The following is a 16,637-nucleotide window of genomic DNA, read 5'->3' as shown; positions in this document are numbered from 1 at the left end:
TAGTCACTATGTATCATTGTTTAATATCAAATAAAAATAGCTTTGTAAAATGTAGGGGCTGCTAAACTTGGGAAATAAAATTAATATTGATAAATATTTTAATGTACTGGAAAATACAGAGAGAGACATGAGACCAAGATATGGTAAAAAATGTATATAACATTCAACAACATATATAGTGATATTTTGTATATGAACATTTATTATAATTAGCTTTTAAAAGAGATTTCTATTTAAGTAATTTATAATTTTATACAGCAAAATTGACTTTTAAAGCAAAACAGACAATATCATTTACAGTCAGAATTATCATAATGGAAAATATGGTATAAATTAACATGATTTACAAATATTTATACAGACTATTAAATTAAAAAATAAGGCAGGAAATTTTATTTGAAATTAGCATAATCAGAATATATATCAATGAAATCTTGTACCACTCTGTAGCAGAATTCATACTGTTCCTAAAAAAATAAAAAAAGAGAAATTCAGATTTACTTCAATTGTACATTATGATTAAGTTGGAATAATCAGATTTAGATAAATCCATACAGTGCAACATATTCTCAATTGGACAACAGCAAGTTTATGACAAAACAAATAATCTACCCCATTGATGCTAATTTTTGTATTTCTGCTCTTTGCACAAAAGGTTTTTATGCTCAATTTTATTAACTTGCAAGTTTCATAGTCTTCATTAACTGATGCTATTTGTATGTAACTGAGCCTGATAGTAGCTTCAGGGAGGATGCTGGAACTGGAACTGGGAGATTGAAATAGAGGAGGTCCACAAGAGGCTCTCTCTCAAAACTTAGTAGACATCTATAATATGAAAGAACTTGCAAACTACTGAGTCCAATCTTGCTAAGTGCAAAGTACATTTTGGGAGGTGCAAAGCATCCTCAAGTCCCATTGATGTCAATATGAGCTCTGCGGTGATCAACACCTTCCAGACCTGGGTTCACGGTGCCTTTCAAACAACCTCAAAGCACCTTACAAACTCTCTATGCATAGATATTATGATTATTAAACAATTATGTTGTAGTAGCACATAGAGGCCAAGTGCAGCCCTGTTGAATTCCTGCCCTAAAGAACTAAAAATAAGAATATTCTCTCTCATATTTATACTTACACACACAGAGAAACCCAATCCCAGTTATAAATGAAATGCACACCTCCCAATCCTAAATAAACGAGCCATACTGGGTCAGACCAAAGGTCCATCTAGCCCAGTATCCTGTCTTCTGACAGTGGCCGATGCCAGATGCCCGAGAGGGAATGAACAGAATAGGTAATCATCAAGTGATCCATCCCATCGCCCATTCCCAGCTTCTGGCAAACAAAATGAAATGCAGTCACTTCTGGGTGACAGTTATTTAGCATACAGCAACAGTATATATTTTCTCCTTGCTCTCCCCAGTGATAACACTGACCTCACCTTTTTCCAAGGTCATAGACCCATAATACAGTGTTTCCCAAACTTTTGAAAGCTGAGTCCCACTCCAGAAAAATGAAACCAATCCTGCCTTGAAATGCTGCCATTTGCCACTAAATACCTATCCATCTTATATTTATATATCTTCCACTATCCTGTATACTCAAAAACAAAACAGTGTAAAACTTTAGACCCTACAAGTCCATTCAGTCCTACTTCTTTTTCAGCCAATTGCTAAGAGAAACAAGTTTGTTTACATTTACAGGAAATACTGATGACCACTTTTATTTACAGAGTCACCTGAAATTGAGAACAGGCATTCACATGACATTTTTGTAGCCAGCTTTGCAAGGTATTGATGTGCCAGATATGCTAAACATTTATATGCTCCTTCATGCTTCGGCCATCATTCCAGATGACATGCTTCCATGCTGATGATGCTTGTTAAAAAAATAATAGGTTAATTAAATTTGTGACTAAACTCCTTGGGGGGAGAATTTTATGCCTCCTGTTCTGTTTTACCTGCAATCTGCCATATATATCATGTTATAGCAGTCTCAGATGATGACTCAGCACATATTCGTTTTAAGAACACTTTCCCAGCAGATTTGACAAAACGCAAAGAAGGTACTAATGTGAGATTTCTATGGATAGATACAACTTTCAACCCAAGGTTTAAGAATCTGAAATGCCTTTCAAAATCTGAGAGTGACGAGGTGTGGAGAATGCTTTCAGATGTCTTAAAAAAGCAACACTCCAATGCGGAAACTACAGAACCTGAACCACTAAAAAAGAAAATCAACCTTCTGCTGGTGGCATCTGACTCAGATGATAAAAATGAACATGTGTCGGTCCGCTCTGCTTTGGATCGTTATTGAGCAGAACCTGTCATCAGCATGGACGCATGTCTTCTTGAATGGTGGTTGAAGAATGAAGGGACATATGAATCTTTAGCGCATCTGGCACATTAATATCTTGCAATGACGACTACAATAGTGCCATGTGAACGCCAGTTCTCACTTTCAGGTAACGTTGTAAACAAGACGTGGGCAGCATTATCTCCTGCAAATTGTAACCAAACTTGATTGTCTGAGCGATTGGCCGAACAAGAAGTAGGACAGAGTGGACTTATAGGTTCTAAAGTTTTATGTTGTTTTATTTTTGAAAGCAGTTATTTTTTGTACATAATTCTACATTTGTAAGTTCAACTTTCATTATAAAGAAATTGCACTACAATACTTGTATTAGGTGCATTGAAATGTACTATTTCTTTTGTTTTATATAGTGCAAATATTTGTAATAAAAGTAAATATAAATATGTACCCTTTGTATTCTGTGTTGTAATTGAAATCAATATTTGACAATCTGGAAAACATCCACAAATATTTATATAAATGGTATTCTATTATTGTTTAATCATGATTATTTTTTTTAATTGCATGATTAATCGCGATTCATTTTTTTAATTCCTGACAGCCCTAGTTTTGAGATTACTGTTTGTAAGGCACTTTGAGACTGTTGAATGGAAAGTGCTAGAAATGCAATGTATTGCTATAATTAATTAAAGTTTGTAGCTCTCCAGGATTCTGTGCTTGATGTTTGTTGAAAAACTATCTTCAGATAGTCATAACTTTGTTAAATAAATATAACCTAAATTCTTCTAATGTTCCGAAGGCACTTCTCCTCTGTGAGAACTAACTGCAAGTCAGTTAGATGTGTTTAAGCCATTTTTTAGATAAAATTATCAACATTTTATTTAAAAAAGAACTATGTATGTCTTTTCACGATCACAAGAATGTCCCCATGGATTTTTTTAAAAAATCTTTCATAATCCCCCTCCCCCCAAACAAACAAACAAACAAACCAAAATCAGCAGTTCGCTAACAACACACAGCAACTTTTACCCCAAAATTATTTCTTAAAAAGCCTATTACAAAATAAAATAGAAGTTTATAATGAAACACCTCTTTCAACATAAGTATATAGTTGTTAAAAGTAGTCCCATAATATATTTATTGCAGCTAGTAAAATGAGCCTTTGTTCTCTTCCCACCAGAACATTTAGAAATCTTACATCATTAGACAAAGATTCTTATTGTTAAATATCATACCAGTGTTTGCACCATATGTGGCCTTTGCATTCTTAAGCTCTTCACAGCTTGAAATACATCTAAGAGCCCTTCAGCCTTTACTCGTTCCAGAACGTTGCTGAGTGCTATGAATGTACCTGTTCTTCCAGCTCCAGCACTGCAAGACAAACATATTTCTTTTGCTTAACAAAATGTCAGGACATACCCATCCAAATTACAATAAAGAGCAACAAAGATACTTTACATAATAATTAATGCAGAATATTCAAGTACCGTTATTAGCAGACTAAAAGTCTCTTGCTTACTAAGTTTATTGCTGTCATATGCATGGCATACCTTCCCATGTTATAATCAAGAATTAATAAAAATGAATTCTCAACCAGGCCAGTTCTGATAAAGTCCTGTTTTCTGCGAACACTTGCATGCTTATTTATACAAGTGAATAATTCCATAGAAATCAAATGCACTACGTGTGCATAAAATTAAGCACGTGTATACAGTATATGATTGTAGAACTGGGGCCATAGTCCTGTAGACTTGAAATGTTTCTAATCGGTATTTGTCTCCAAACCAATTGAAATTTATGGTACGATCACCGTTATCTTTAAGGATTTGGGCAAATTCTTTGTTGCTTATAAAAGGGAAGACTTGTGAGTAACTGAATCATATTACATAGTACACCATCCCCAAACATTCCTGTCAATGAAACTAATTCCTAACCTACACTTTATTATTCTAGCTATGTGTCTCTCTTGAACAGTGATGGCTCATTGTTCCAAATTATGTGATATGATGGAATTGATCTGTATTGGTATTTTTTTCCTTCTTAACCACTTTTCTGTAAGCAGGAAATACTTCATATTTGATTGTCCAACAAGAAAATGTGGTTGTCCCAGTTGTCAGGCTCTGGCCTTATTGCTGCTGCAGCTTTGATTGTCTAAAGGCTTTTCCCTGCATAGTTTGTTTTGTTCTGGACTCCTTTACCAGGGTCTCTCATTTTTATTTTCTTATTTTTAGTGTGTTTGACTCTCATTTCGTCTAATAGATTTAGCTTTATCCTCAATTTAATACAGACTAAAATGTTATGGCTGCTACCAAGTCTGAAGCTAAGAATCAGAACTGATACTCCATATTATATATTCAAATAAAAAGTACAGTTCCTAAATCCTATTATGGATAAAATCCATCTAATTTGAAATCTAGCCCTGATCATGCAGAATAGCAATAGGTTAGTCCATATCTGCTGTTGCCGTTGAATGCACAAAGTGACTGTGTCCACTTTCTACCTTTACACTCACATTTCCCTTGTTTTTCAAATTTCAGCAGCTGATTAGATGTTTGCTGCCATTATTAGTGAAAATAAAATAGGGTGGAGCTCCTTTCACTGCCATTTGATTAATGACCATTTGACCAATGTCAAAGATGAGTTTATATTTTGTCTCCTAATTTCACTATGGTTCAGAGTAACCAGTTACAACTAGTAGAGGCCAAGTAATAGTGATTAGGAACTGTGAGGCACACAGCCACAATGCAAGAATAGTCATAAAAACCTGGATGATTCTGGGAATCTGTGATGAAGTTAAATGAAAGACAGAAAAGTTTAATTCATGTCCCTAAACCAAGGATAACTACAAAATAATTCATTATGTTTGAATTTTTAACATATCTTAATCATTTATAAGCAAGATGAATTGTAATCACCATCAACGGTCATTGCTTTTACTTTATTTCCATCAAATAAGAAATCTTTCTGATAAGCAGGTCCTTATGAAAAGATTAAGTACAAATGCATGTATCCTCAACTGGATACATTAAAGTCTAGTAGGAGGCAAAAGTGAACAAGTAAAATGTATTAGTTGTGCAATTCCCTATAGAAAACTACTTTCATCAGATTAAAAGCAGCTGCAAAATCTAAAAAGGTTCAGATTTATATGTAATTAGCCAATCCCTAGAAAAACTGTCTAAAAGGTTGGTGAATGACTCCTTCTGGAATAGGTCCATAGCTGGAGGAAGATGAAAAAATGTTACAAGAATATTATAACATGAAATACTTTGTAACAGGGCTTTGGAGCGGAGCCTGGAGCTGCAGCATGGAGCAGATCCAGTGCAGTGGAGCTGCAGGTTTTTGCCTGGAGCTGGAGCAGAGCTGGAGCACAGCTCCAAAGCCCTGCTTTGTAAACATGTACACAGAAATAGTTAAATATGCTACTCATTACCTTATGTCTAAATGGGCAAAAAAAGGAAGAATCTCCTTTTATTCTTCCCCATACCATCTGTCCTCCCACCCCCAACTTGAGAAATACTTCAGGCAAAACACCACACCTGCACATTTAACTCTAAAAAATAATTTAAGTGTGATTACATGTAGGTTCAACTTCCCTTAGAAATGCAAGATAAAATATATATGTTGTATGGTTTACAGTACAGTACTCTCCCCTTCATATTTGTTCTTCCCTCTTTTCCTCAACAACCCTTTACTGAATCTAAAGAGGTTTAAAAGAAAAAATCTTTTAGGATGATGGTCTCTTTTAATTTGGCTCACAGAATAATATTGTTTCTTGAAGGATGTAAGAATCAAAGACGAATGAAAACCTGATGGGGCAAACTGATGTGGCTACAGAAATAATCCATTGCAGGGGGGGTCCTTAGACTCCACTACAGCCTAGAAGAGAATGCCACTGCAGGTGAGAAGAAATAAAGAAGAGAAAAACTCAGGCACCTATAGAGAGGAAGAGACTGAGAACAGAGGGCAGCTACAAAGACACTATGAAGGACAAAGAATTATAAAAACTGTCTCTAGGCAACACTCTTAGTAAAAACCTTAAATATTAAATAGTTTGATATTTTTATTATCTGTTATAATTGTTGTGGTCAGTCCTTGCCACTCTTAAATCTTCTGTAAATAGAATGAGAAAAATAAACAGAAACCTGTGTTCTGAAAACTGGTAATATTTAATCTAGATAGAAATACGCAAATAATACAATTTCATTTGTTTTATTACATTATTGTTTTATTTAAATGTGGAGAGACAAATTCATCCACACCTAACTTCATTAATTCACTGCACTGGTAATGTATTTGGCCCAGTACGTTGGGCATTGTATCCTAGGCAGTAAGGAAGTTCCTTAGCTTGCACTTCTTAGTTTAACGTGTGACCTATTTAAACATCTCAGCTGGATGTACATGAAGAAACATCTCACCTGATTACAGAATATTATACAAAATATACAGTAAGATTTTAGAAGTAATGGACATGTCCCTGTAACTGTTGGCCAGTGGCCAATACATCAGTATTTCTGCTTTAGAGGTCTTCACATTCTTGTTGGTATGATATGGACTATAAACAAAAAGCAACTAACAGAGTTTTTCAAAATAATCATGGCTTAAATTCTAAGATTCACACAGATACAGAGTGAATGTGAATGCTGGAAATTAATGGTATATCTGAACAAGACACAATGGGCCAAATCCCGCACACCTCACTCTAGCAAAACACCCATTAACTTCAATGGGACTTGTACCTGAGCAAGGAGTGAAGGAACAGGCACCTCAATTCTCACTCAAGCAAAACTCCATGGATATGGTCCAGGGATATGAGCAAATTCCAGCAGGAAATCTGGAATAATCTAGTAAAATGATGATACATTATTTGGATTTGTTTTAGATTTTCCCATGTTAATTGCAGTATCTCATAAGTGTGTGTTTGCTATATGTCTATTTGTGCCAGCTAAAGTCATTAAGCCCTTCTTCAAATACACATTTCAGCCCAAGGAGATTTAACTGTATCAATGTTGTTATTTTATTTTAAAATGTTATTTATAATTCTTGTCAAAGGAAAAATGTAATCATTCCAGATACATATAATACATTCATTTATGAGCTGTAGATAACAACAGGCCTTATTGTCCCTTATATGGGCTATTTGCCAAAACATGTTTGGTTCCCAAACTCAGAAGATCTGGAATACACACACACATGCATGAACGCACACACAACCATTTGCTCAGCAGCCCTGTGAATCTGGACTAAGTTCTGACCCCTCTTCTAGTGTCCCTGGCAGTGACGCTGTGCTCTCAGAGGTTCTGTTACCATATAAGACGGTTACTCACCTTTGTAACTGTTGTTCTTTGAGATGTGTTGCTCATATCCATTCCAGTTAGGCGTGTGCGCGGCGCGTGCACATTTGTCGGAAGATTTTTACCCTAGCAACACTCAGTGGGTCGGCTGGGCGCCCCCTGGAGTGGCACCGCATATATACCCCTGCCGACCCAACCGCCCCTCAGTTCCTTCTTGCCGGCTACTCTGACAGTGGGGAAGGAGGGCGGGTTTGGAATGGATATGAGCAACACATCTCGAAGAACAATAGTTACAAAGGTGAGTAACCGTCTTTTCTTCTTCGAATGATTGCTCATATCCATTCCAGTTAGGTGATTCCCAAGCCTTACCTAGGCGGTGAGGTCAGAGTGAGATGTGGCAGAATGCAAAACCGCTGAGCCAAAGGCTGCATCATCTCTAGACTGTTGAACTAGAGCATAATGCAAAGCAAAGGTGTGGACCGAGGACCAAGTAGCTGCGCAACATATTTCCTGGATTGGTACATGAGCCAGGAAGGCAGCAGATGAAGCCTGAGCCCTGGTAGAATGTGCGGTGAGATGGCTCGAGGGAACATAAGCCAAGTCATAACAAGTGCGGATGCACACTGTTACCCATGAGAAGATCCTCTGGGAGGAGACAGGTAGGCCCTTCATTCGGTCTGCCACTGCAACGAAGAGTTGGGGCGATTTACGAAAGGGCTTCGTCCGTTCGATATAAAATGCAAGCGCCCTATGGACATCTAGAGAGTGCAATTGTTGCTCCCGTTGTGATGAGTGCGGCTTCGGGAAGACCGGAAGGAAGATGTCCTGATTGATATGGAAGGCCGATACCACTTTAGGGAGGAACGCTGGGTGTGGTCACAACTGCACCTTGTCCTTGTGGATCCACCGTGAGCGCCCGAAGCTCGGAGACTTGTCTGGCTGATGTAATGGCTACGAGGAAAACTGTCTTCCAGGACAGGTGTAGCAGCGAGCAAGTTGCTAATGGCTCGAATGGTGGAGACATAAGTCTGGTTAAGACCAGGTTGAGGTCCCAGGTAGAGGCAGGGCAGCGTACTTGGGGGTATAGGCGCTCCAAGCCCTTGAGGAACCTGGAAACCATAGGGTGTGAAAACACGGAGCGGCCACTCTCCCCTGGGTGGAAGGTAGAAATGGCCGCCAAGTGCACCCTTAATGATGATACCGCTAGGCCCTGCTGTTTGAGAGACCAGAGGTAGTCCAGGATGGTGGGGATCGAGACCTCGGTGGGAGTAACATTTTGCATTTCGCACCAGCAGAAGAAATGCTTCCACTTGGCCAGATATGTAGACCAAGTGGAAGGTTTCCTGCTATCCAGGAGTATTTGTTGTACCGAGGCAGAGCAGCGTAACTCTGACTGCAATTCAGGTGGAAGGGATTGCAGGTCTGGATGGTGATGTCTGCCGTGGTCCTGAGTTATGAGGTCTGGGAGAAGAGGCAGGGTAATTGTGCTGGCTATCGACAGGTCGAGCAACATGGTGTACCAGTGCTGCCTTGGCCATGCTGGGGTGATCATGATCAAGCGAGCTCCGTCCCTGTGGAGCTTTAGCAGGACCCTGTGAACCAGCGGGAATGGTGGAAAGGCGTAAAGCAGTTGGCTCGTCCACGGTATCAGGAAAGTGTCCGAGATCGAGCCCAGGGAGAGACCTTGGAAGGAACAGAACATCTGGCATTTCCTGTTCTCGCGGGAAGTGAAGAGGTCTATGCGGGGAAATCCCCACTTCCGGAAAACAGAATGAATAATGTCCGGACAGATCGACCACTCGTGAGAGTGGAAGGATCTGCTGAGTCAATCCGCCAGAGTGTTCCGAACCCCTGGGAGAAAGGAGGCTACCAGATCTATCGAATGGGCTACACAAAAGTCCCAGAGTTGAATGGCTTCCTGACAAAGAGGGAGGACCGTGTCCCCCTCTGTTTGTTTATGTAATACATGGCCGTTGTGTTGTCTGTGAACACTGAGACACAACAGCCTTGCAGATGCTGTTGAAACGCCTGGCACGCAAGGCGGGCTGCTCTCAACTCTCGGACATTGATGTGCAAGGCCAGCTCCTGAGATGACCAAAGGCCTTGAGTGCGAAGATGTCCGAGGTGAGCACCCCAGCCGAGAGATGACGCATCCGTCGTCAGGGCCATAGAAGGGTGGGGCGCATGGAACGGCATCCCTGCACACACCAGGGAGGGCGTCAACCACCAGTCGAGGGAGCCTAGGAGTCTCGGGGGAACTGTGTGGATCCTGTCTATATTGTGTCTCCCTGGGTGGTATACTGAGGAGAGCCAAGTTTGAAGGGGACGTAGGCATAGCCTGGCGTGCTTGGTCACGAACGTGCAGGCAGCCATGTGACCCAGGAGGCCGAGACAAGTTCGAGCCGAAGTGGTTGGGAATTTTTGTAGGTCTTGTATAAATCGATATCATTGCGTGAAACTGCGGCTGTGGTAAGCAGGCCCTGGCGAGATTGGAGTCCAGAATGGCCCCAGTGAACTCTATTCTTTGTGTGGGAAACAGAGTAGATTTCTCTAGGTTGATCATCAGGCCTAATTGGATGAATAGGTCCTTGACGATGCCCACGTGCCATGTTACTTGGGTCTCGGAGGCCCCGCGAATGAGCCAATCGTCGAGATATGGGAAGACATGTATGTGTCGCGACGGAGGGAGGCGGTGACTACGGCCATACACTTTGTGAACACTCTTGGGGCTGTGGAGAGGCCAAACGGAATGACAGTAAATTGGAAATGTTGACGGTTGACCACAAACCTGAGGTACCGTCTGTGCGGAGGATAAATGGCAATGTGAAAATACGCGTCCTTCATATCGAGGGCGGCATACCAGTCTCCAGGATCCAAGGATGGGATGATGGTCCCCAGGGATACCATGCGGAACTTCAACTTTATCAAGAACTTGTTGAGTCCCTGCAGGTCTAGAATTGGTCTGAGACCTCCGTTCGCCTTGGGGATTAGGAAATAGCGGGAGTAGAACCTCTTGCCCCTCAAGTCCTCCAGTACCTCCTCTATAGCTCCCATGGCAAGGAGGGAACGTACCTCCTGCAAGAGGATTTGCTTGTGAGAGGGGTCCCTGAGGAGGGACGAGGATAGTGGGGGGGGCGAAATAAACTGAAGGCGGTATCCAAATTCTACCGTGCGTAAAACCCAACGATCTGAAGTCAGCTGGGTCCACGCAGGGAGGAAAGAGGAAAGGCAGTTGCAAAAGGGAGGGAAATGATCCTGTTAAACAACTGGTACGTCGCCCTCGAGCGCGCCTTCAAAAGTTTGGTTTAGGTCCCGTAGGTGGTTTGGTGGGGCCGTGATTCTGACCCCCTTGGTGATTCTGACCCCCTGCTGAAGTCCTGCCGCTGTCTAGGCGGGGGGGTAAGGGCGCTGAGGCTGGGGCTGGAAGGGTCTGCGCTGAGTCTGCGGTGTGTGCATCCTGAGCGAGCGCATGATCACCCTATTGTCCTTCACACTCTGCAGCCTAGGGTCAGTCTTTTCCAAAAATAGGCCCTGACCTTCTAAGGGCAAGTCCTGTATCATATGCTGCAATTCAGGTAGAAGGCCTGACACCTGAAGCCATGATATTCGCCTCATGGTAATTCCTGAAGCCAGAGTTCTGGCCGCGGAGTCAGCTGCATCTAAGGAGGCCTGGAGAGAAGTTCTCCCCACCAGGGCTGCAAACTCTTGGCGCGAGTCTTGGGGGACTAGTTCTGTGAATTTCTCAACTGCCGCCCAGGCGTTATAGTTATAGTGGCTAAGCAGGGCTTGTTGGTTTGCCACCCTGAGTTGGAGGCCCCCGGCAGAGTAGATTTTACGCCCCAATAAATCCATGCGGTAGCCTCCTTTGCTTTTGGGGCAGGGACTTGCTAGCCATGGGGCTCCCTTTCATTAACCGATTGGACGATGAGGGAGCAGGGAGGAGGGTGTACGTACAGGTACTCGTACCCCTTAGAGGGCACCATGTACTTCCTCTCAACTCCCCGAGCCGTGAGTGGAATAGATGCTGGAGACTGCCAGATGGTATCAGCCTTCGCTTGGATCGTCCGAATAAATGGTAAGGCCACCCTTGTGGGAGTGTCAGCCAACAAAATATCTACCACTGGGTCCTCTATCTCCGGAACCTCCTCCACCTGGAGGTTCATATTCAGAGCCACCCATCTCAGGAGGTCTTGATGTCACCTTAGGTCAACTGGAGGAGGGCCCGAGGAGGATGTCCCCGCCACCACTTCATCTGGAGAAGAGGAAGAGGAAAGGCCAGGGACAATCGAGTCCTCCGTTGTCTCGTGGACTTGGGCAATGTCCAGCTCCGGTGGGACCTGAGGGTCTGGTGCCCGAATGGGAGCGTCCTCCATAGCCGCAGGAGGGGGGCGGCTAACAGTAGCTTCCGGCTCCTGGTGCTCCGACAGTACAGAGCGTGATGGCACTAGAGGTCCACCTTGGGCTTGGTGATATGCCCAAGGTGTCCAGAAGGACCACTGATGAGGTCCTTGGTCTTGAGCCTGGGTCTCTTGAAAGACACGGCTGGGAACATCTAAGTCATGGTCCTGTGCATAGGAAGCACTGTCCGCATGGGATGACATAGATGCATGGCAAGATGGCCCAGGAGGAGCTGAAAACCCCTGAGAATGGTCTTCATCCCTGGGCAGTCTGTCTGTACGCTGCAGCGAAGAGCGGTACCAGGCGCTATACCGGTACCGGGAACAAGACCGGGATCTCGAAGCTCGACATTGGAAGGGGCTGCGAGAGGTGCGGTGCCGGGAGTGGTGCCAGGAGCTTGATCGGTACCGAGAGTACCGGGCCGGTGAACTGGGTCTTGAATGGTACCGCGAGTGCGACTGGTACCGAGATGGAGAACGGTACCGGGACTGCAAGCGGCGTCGCGATCGGGGTCAGCGATGGGACCGAGAATGCCGACAGGACCGCAATCGTGATCGGTGCCTCTCAGTGGTGCCGAAGGAGGATGGTCTCAGTAGGGCAGGCTTGCCTATGGACTGTATAACCCGCACCGGCGGTTGAGGCAGCGCAGACTCCGTCAGTGCAATCAGTTCCCCTGCCGTAGAGAAAGTCTCCGGCGTGGAGGGAATAGTAAGCTCAACCACGGAACGTGCCGGGGAGTTGTCAGGCACCAGATTCAACGGCTCTTGCAGGACCGGAATCGACGGTGCTGAAGTTGTCGGTGCCACAGCAGTTGTCGGTGCTGGGCAGTCCGACTTAGGCGGGTGCTCCGACTGCAGCGTGGACACGGAAGCCGTAGGAGTCTTATGTTTTTTTACCTGTGGGGAGAGGGAGCGGTGCCGAGCAGAGCAGACATCTGGGCCGGCGACGGTTGGTGCCGAGGGGCCTTAGCGGTACCAGTGCGCTCTGGTGCCGACGATGCACTTCTCCCCGGTGTGGACTGTCTGGCGCTCGGTGCCAATGGTGGAGGAGTAAGAGCTGCCTCCATCAGGAACTGTCTAAGACAAAAGTCCCACTCCTTTTTGGTCCGCGGCTTGAAGGCCTTACAAATGCGGCACTTATCTGTGAGGTGGGATTCCCCGAGGCATTAAGGCAGGAGTCATGAGGATCTCTTGTAGGCATCGGCTTGTGACAGGCCGAGCACGGTTTGAAACCTGGTGAACCGGGCATGGGCCCCGGCACTGGGTGAGGGGAAGGGGCTAATCCCCAAACCCCTCTTAACTATATACACTATGTTAAAGAAAATAATAAACTAACTGCAAGTATAAAAATTTGAACTAAATACACAATAACAACGAGAAAACTACGAGTAGCTAGGGAGGTGGAGATCAGCTAAGCCGCGCTCCACTGTTCCAACGACCAACACGGGCGGTAAGAAGGAACTGAGGGACGGTTGGGTCGGCAGGAGCATATATCTGGCACCATGGCGGCGCCACTCCAGAGGGTGCCCAGCCGACCCACAGAGTGTTGCTAGGGTAAAAATCTTCCGACGAATGTGCACGCAGCGCGCACACCTAACTGGAATGGATGTGAGCAATCACTCGAAGAAGAACCATCCTTTGGAAGAGGCGTGTTCAATATTGAGGAAGGGAAAATCAGGTGAATTAATGCTGATAAGATCTGCATTAACTTAGTTGCAAAAATCCCAAGGTATGAGAGAGCTTTCAACCACTGGTCTTGCTCCCTATGCAGCCATTTGAAGCAGTGTCTAGTATGTCTGGGCTAAAAAAGGAAAATGATATTGTATGAGGTGGCACTAGATTTCCTCATGTTGATCTCTAGGGCACTAATATTACCATGTAAGACAATATATTCCAGTTTTTCCACAATTCTCACATTTCAAGTAGGGTGTATTATTTTTAAAAAAGTAAGAATAAATGCTAATTAGTACTACCTCTTTACCCACATATATACACATACTAGAGACTGAAAAACAATTCACAGACTGCATCAAAAAAGAGAGGGGAAAAATCTGGGTTACATTAAACTTCCTTACACAAAATTCTGAGATAAACAAAGTAACAAAACCATATCACCCCCTCCCATTGTCAGGTTTCATATCATCAGAGTTCTCGAGTAATATTTTATTTAAGAGGATTCTGCCTCATCATACTCAGTGAAAATGTCTGTTTTTTTCCTTCTAAGGTAATCCATATTTTGGCCAGGGAAAAAATTGCTTCTGTGCACTCTGAGATGTTTCCTCCATTGATAAGTTATTTATGAAATTGCAGAGAACATCATAACCTTACCTCCCCTCACCTTTTAAACCATCATTTCTTCCTCATCTGAGAGGCATTTTAAAACTGCAGATAAGGTAGGAAACATGACTTGGGGCCAAGGATTTTAGGTTTTCATTTTTTACTCCGGACAGTCTAAACTTTAGACATTTCCCAGTAAATCTCCAGTTACTGCATCCCTCCCTTGTAACCAGAGATGCCGCTCTCAAGAACCAAAGTAGACAGTCAGCATTTGGGAGTTCCTCTTTTGCCCTTTTTGGAGGCACAACTAAAGAAGAAAAATCACTGTCTCATGTATGAACCATCAGCACCTTCCAGCACTTCACTACTTTTCATTGCCCAGTTCTGTTTTTAAGAACTTGACTGTAATGTTTAATAAGTCATAGGCATGTTAAACAGATTTGCTCTAAGCAGTTTTTGTTTTAATTTGCAAGCAGTCTAAACGACAAACAATGATTTTGGTGATATATGAACCAGTAATGTGCCTATATTTTAAGGGATAAGGAAAGCCTATTTTTGTTGATAATAATTTGCATACAAATACAAACAGCTCACCCATGATTATTAGTGTCGTGTTTCTCTGTCAGAAAAACGCATCACAGTAGATAACCAAAACCTGCTTTAACAGTTGCTACATTAGACATTTAATTTTCTGTATACAATATGATTTAAACAAAAAATTAAACTAAATACTTGACTAAATGTATGCTATTGCAGGCTGCAGAGATTATAATCAAAAGTACACAGCTCAAAAATTCAATGAGAGTGCATTCTGCTTTACAGACATAACATTCATGGATAATAATGGCTAAATTAGATCCTTCCACTTAGAAGGTGAAAGCTGAGCTTCCCACAAATAAAGACACTAAAATACATACTTAAGAGGGGAATCAAGTCAGGGGGCAGGCTTTCAGCTGGTGTAAATTGGCATAGTTCCACTGACTTCAGTAGACAATTTATACTATCTGAGGATCTGCCCCATTGGCTTCCTTCCCCTACCTTAAGCATGTGGAAATCACTGCATACCTTGGGCAAAGAGCTTCTGAAATTGCAAGCTCACACTTGCACAGAAAATTCCTAAATTCTAAAGGCTTAGCATTTAATCCTCAAAATACATGGGCTCACATTAACATACATCTTGGAAAATCAGCTGCTGGACTTTAAATGCACTAGGTGTTTTTTCAAGATTTGAATCTTTGTGTATTTGAGAGAAGGTTCTAGTCATAAGCCTTAAGAACGTGAATTTCAGAGTTTTCAAGTATAGCAGCTGATTTTCCAAAATATACTCTCATATGACTCTGTGTAACTGAGAAGAGTAGAGAGTTCTAAGTCTTAAGGATTTTGGAATATGGTTTTTATCATTCCAGTGGTGTTTCGAAATAAACATATGTTAAAGTTCAGGGAGAAATGTGGCCTACAACGTTAACCTAATTCTTCAAAGCTTTTGTGGGTCTGAGAGGATGAAAATATTAGATGTAATATGTGGTTCTAGTTCTTTGATTTCCAACATGTTGTATTAACCAAAGGAATACTGTTAGGCAAAAAGGGCATTTCTCCCTTATTGATTGGCTAAAACTGTCCTGACTTACTAACAGATTTCAAATCGTAGTTGCTGGAATCCACTGTCAAACTGCAGAATCAGGCACTAAAACTGTTAGTGTCTACAAGTTCAGTTGGTACAGAGAAAACAAGCCTTTAGGGAATATATGTGAAAATAACAAAGAACAAAACAAATCAGAAGCAAACAGTAGGAGATAGGAATTGCTCATTCTGCTAATTAATATGCATATTCTTAGACCAGGTCCTGAATGTCGACAGACTCAAGCTCCAAGACATGCAAATAAAGGGACTGTTAGCAAGTGTCACCACAGCTGTTTGTTCCAATGGTGCATGAGAATACAGGTCTTTCAAGTAACCCAAACCCAAATCGTAGGCTTCGTGGATCAAGACCAGTACCTTTAATTGTTCCCAGAGCAAACTGAAAGTCAGTGCACACTTCAGACAATAGGTGTAATATGCTCTCCATCACTAACTCATAGCTGATAAGTGGGCAGCTGCATTCTGCACTTGCTGTAGCTTCCAAGTGGTCTTTGAGGGTAATTCCCTGTAGAGCACATTGCAAGAACCAATTTGGAGGTCACAAGAACTGAGATAACATTTCTGCAGAGAGGTAAATAATCAATTGCCTATTATCCAAAGGCAAATGGCTGCTGCCAAAATCCAAAGGCACTTCCAGTTTGCAGACCTCACTGAAAAAAAGACTGGCGTACCTCTACAAATAATAGTTGCTGTCACCATCATACCGCAGATGCTAAGTGTC

General features: G+C 42.6%; 1 protein-coding gene across 8 annotated transcripts in view; it reads right to left on the bottom strand.

Moving 5' to 3' along the window:
• Positions 1–298: 298 nt before the first annotated feature.
• PTPRE (protein tyrosine phosphatase receptor type E) overlaps positions 299–16,637 on the bottom strand; it is a 244,273-nt gene continuing 227,934 nt past the window's right edge. For all 8 annotated transcript variants that reach the window (XM_030570079.1, XM_030570083.1, XM_030570082.1 and 5 more), the window contains 2 exons: positions 3,549–3,684; positions 299–467 (listed from right to left, as the gene is read on the bottom strand). In XM_030570079.1, coding sequence (XP_030425939.1) covers positions 393–467; positions 3,549–3,684 — 211 coding nt within the window. In that variant the 3' untranslated portion in view covers positions 299–392. The remainder of the gene's footprint in view (positions 468–3,548; positions 3,685–16,637) is intronic.

Source organism: Gopherus evgoodei, chromosome 7 (genome assembly GCF_007399415.2).
Source record: "Gopherus evgoodei ecotype Sinaloan lineage chromosome 7, rGopEvg1_v1.p, whole genome shotgun sequence".
NCBI lineage: Eukaryota > Metazoa > Chordata > Testudines > Testudinidae > Gopherus > Gopherus evgoodei.
Note: the sequence above shows the minus strand (reverse complement) of the source record. Positions and strands in the feature narration are given on the sequence as shown.